Genomic DNA, 2298 nt, shown 5'->3' with positions numbered 1-2298 from the left:
GCCCCGCTCTTCCCCCCTCAGGGCGGCTGGGGCTGGAGGAGCCCTCCCATTCCGCCGCCCCTTCTCTGTCCTTTTGTTTCTGGGGGGTTGTTTGGCTAAGAAATGTGTATAAACATGGAAGAAAGTATAGCAGCGCATCTGCAGGCGTCCAGAAGGGCTAGGAGTGTAGAAGGGTAGCTCCGCCCCGGCACAGGGACAGCCCCGACTCCTCCCCCGGGCCGGCTGCCAGTGCTGGGGACACCTCCCTGCCTTCACAACAGGCTCGGCGTCTCCGCCCGTCCGCCCGCTGCAGCGGACCCACCTGCCCTCTCCTCGGCTGCCCTGCGAGGCCCTCGCGTAAGAACCTGCTTTTTGCTCCGTTGGGTCTTTGGCCCCCGGTTGTCCTGCGCTCTTTGCTGTCTGGGCTCGAGCGCCGTTTGCCGTAGACCCGTCTTTCGGCGGGATTTTTCCGAAATCGTGTCTCTGCGCGGTTTCTTTCCGCTCCTCAAAGCCGCTTACGTGACCGAGACACGTGCCGGAGCCCGCCCTGGGTTGTTCCTCCTGAAGGGTGGGAGCGGGTGGTCGCCGGTCGAGCTTTTAAAGGCTACCGAAACGCAGCAGCAGCAGCATGTACAGGTCTCTGAACCGCGCTGGGCAGAGCGGTGTCTTGAGGTTGCCTTTCTCGCTGCAGCGTCCGGCACGATGGACAAGGTGGAGCAGACCGTGGAGCGAGCAAGAGCTGCTTTCGGCTCTGGCCGGTCGCGGGCGGTGGAGTTCAGGATCCAGCAGCTGAAGGCCCTGGAGCGCATGATCAAGGAGCGGGAGAGGGAAATCCTAGCAGCCATCAATGCAGACATCAAAAAGGTCCTTGCTGTCTGCAAACCGCGTGTGACGCGCTCTTTCTGTGCAACGGGGTTGTGTCGTTCCCTGGCAAAAGGCACCGAGAAGCCTCGGGGTTTTTTAAGACGGGAGGCTTTGGCCTCTAAATATTTGTCTCAACTAGGGCTTTGCTCAAGGGGCACTTTAAAATCCCCCTAGCGAGGAGTCGTGGCATAGGGAGCTGAGCATTGCATGTGCCAGTGGCTCGGTTCTCCCCTTCCTTCAGTTTCTGCTTTGCTTTCTTTTCTTTGGGGGCGGCTGACTAGCAGCCAGGGTCCTGCTGCGTGTTGTCCTCGGGCTGTTTCTCCCTCTGCAGCATTTGATCTCGTGCTGTTTCTCCTGGGCGGCGAGCTGCACCTTTGCCTCGGCGCTCACCTCGAGCTGCCTTGTTTCAGAACGAGTACAGTGCCTACAATCATGAGATCCTGGGACTCCTGGGGGAGCTTGCCTTGGTCACAGACAAACTGCCGTCGTGGGCTGCACCCCAGCCTGTGGAAAAGACCATCCTGACGCTGACGGATGAGGCCTACATCCACCATGAGCCGCTGGGCGTGGTGCTGGTTATCGGGGCCTGGAACTACCCCTTCGTATTGGTGATCCAGCCACTGATAGGGGCTATTGCGGCAGGTATGAGGCAGCCCTGCCCCTGTGCTCTGTGGGCTTCTTCCCGTGGCCATCCTGTCTCCTCTGAGGATGGTCAAGCAGGTAAGATCCTTGCCCTGATTTTGTGTCCTAGGAAATGCTGTGGTGATTAAGCCATCGGAGTTAAGCGAGCACACGGCAAACCTCATTGCCAAGCTGATCCCGCAGTATCTTGACCCGGTGAGTTGATCCTGCTGGGTCCCTGCAGTCGCCGTGCCAGATGCTGCAAGGCAAGCAGAAAAAGAGGCAGCCTTTGCCCTACAGATTTGCTGTGAGGCAACTGGGAGCTAAAGCAAACAGGTGCAATGGGGGCAGTGCTGGGAATAAGGTTGTTCTGCGTGATAATCAAAGGTGAGCTGTGTGGAGGGATTAGGGCAGTGAAAACAGGCTGGTGGCATTCAGGGCAGCCATGCATGAGGCTGAGCGTTCCTCAGCCTTGTTGCACTGTCGAATTGGACAGGAGTCCCTTTCCCACGACAGGAGTCCCCTTCCTACACTGTTCCCTGCCGGCCTGCTGCGTAGCAGTCCGGTTAGGGAGCTCGGCAGGGTAGGTGCTGACTTTCCACAGTGTCAGCCAAAAGCATCAGCTTGCCTTCCCAAAGCATGCGCGCAGTTTTGCAGAGGAATACAGCAGTTAGTGCCTGATGGCCACTTATGTGCTCGGCTTCACGTGGTCTGAGCAAACACTTCTGTTGCCATAAAATCATAGAAGTAGGGTCGGAAGGGACCTTGTAGATCTTCAAATCCTACCCCCTGCCTGGGCAGGAGAAAAACTGGGCTGAAATGATCCCAGCCAGG

At 58.2% G+C, this 2298-nt stretch overlaps 1 protein-coding gene across 2 annotated transcripts in view; it reads left to right on the top strand.

Annotated features, from left to right (window-relative positions):
- Nucleotides 1-310: 310 nt before the first annotated feature.
- The window catches only part of ALDH3A2 (aldehyde dehydrogenase 3 family member A2), a 24106-nt gene continuing 22118 nt past the window's right edge, over nt 311-2298 (top strand). For both annotated transcript variants that reach the window (XM_019511172.1, XM_019511171.1), the window contains exons 1-4: nt 311-336; nt 671-843; nt 1254-1485; nt 1595-1680. In XM_019511172.1, the coding sequence (XP_019366717.1) occupies nt 682-843; nt 1254-1485; nt 1595-1680 (480 nt within the window). In that variant the 5' untranslated portion in view covers nt 311-336; nt 671-681. The remainder of the gene's footprint in view (nt 337-670; nt 844-1253; nt 1486-1594; nt 1681-2298) is intronic.

Source organism: Gavialis gangeticus, unplaced genomic scaffold (genome assembly GCF_001723915.1).
Source record: "Gavialis gangeticus isolate Ggan-Ray unplaced genomic scaffold, GavGan_comp1, whole genome shotgun sequence".
Taxonomy (NCBI): Eukaryota; Metazoa; Chordata; order Crocodylia; family Gavialidae; genus Gavialis; species Gavialis gangeticus.
The sequence above is the reverse complement of the archived record's forward strand: the minus strand, read 5'-3'. Positions and strand labels throughout refer to the sequence as shown.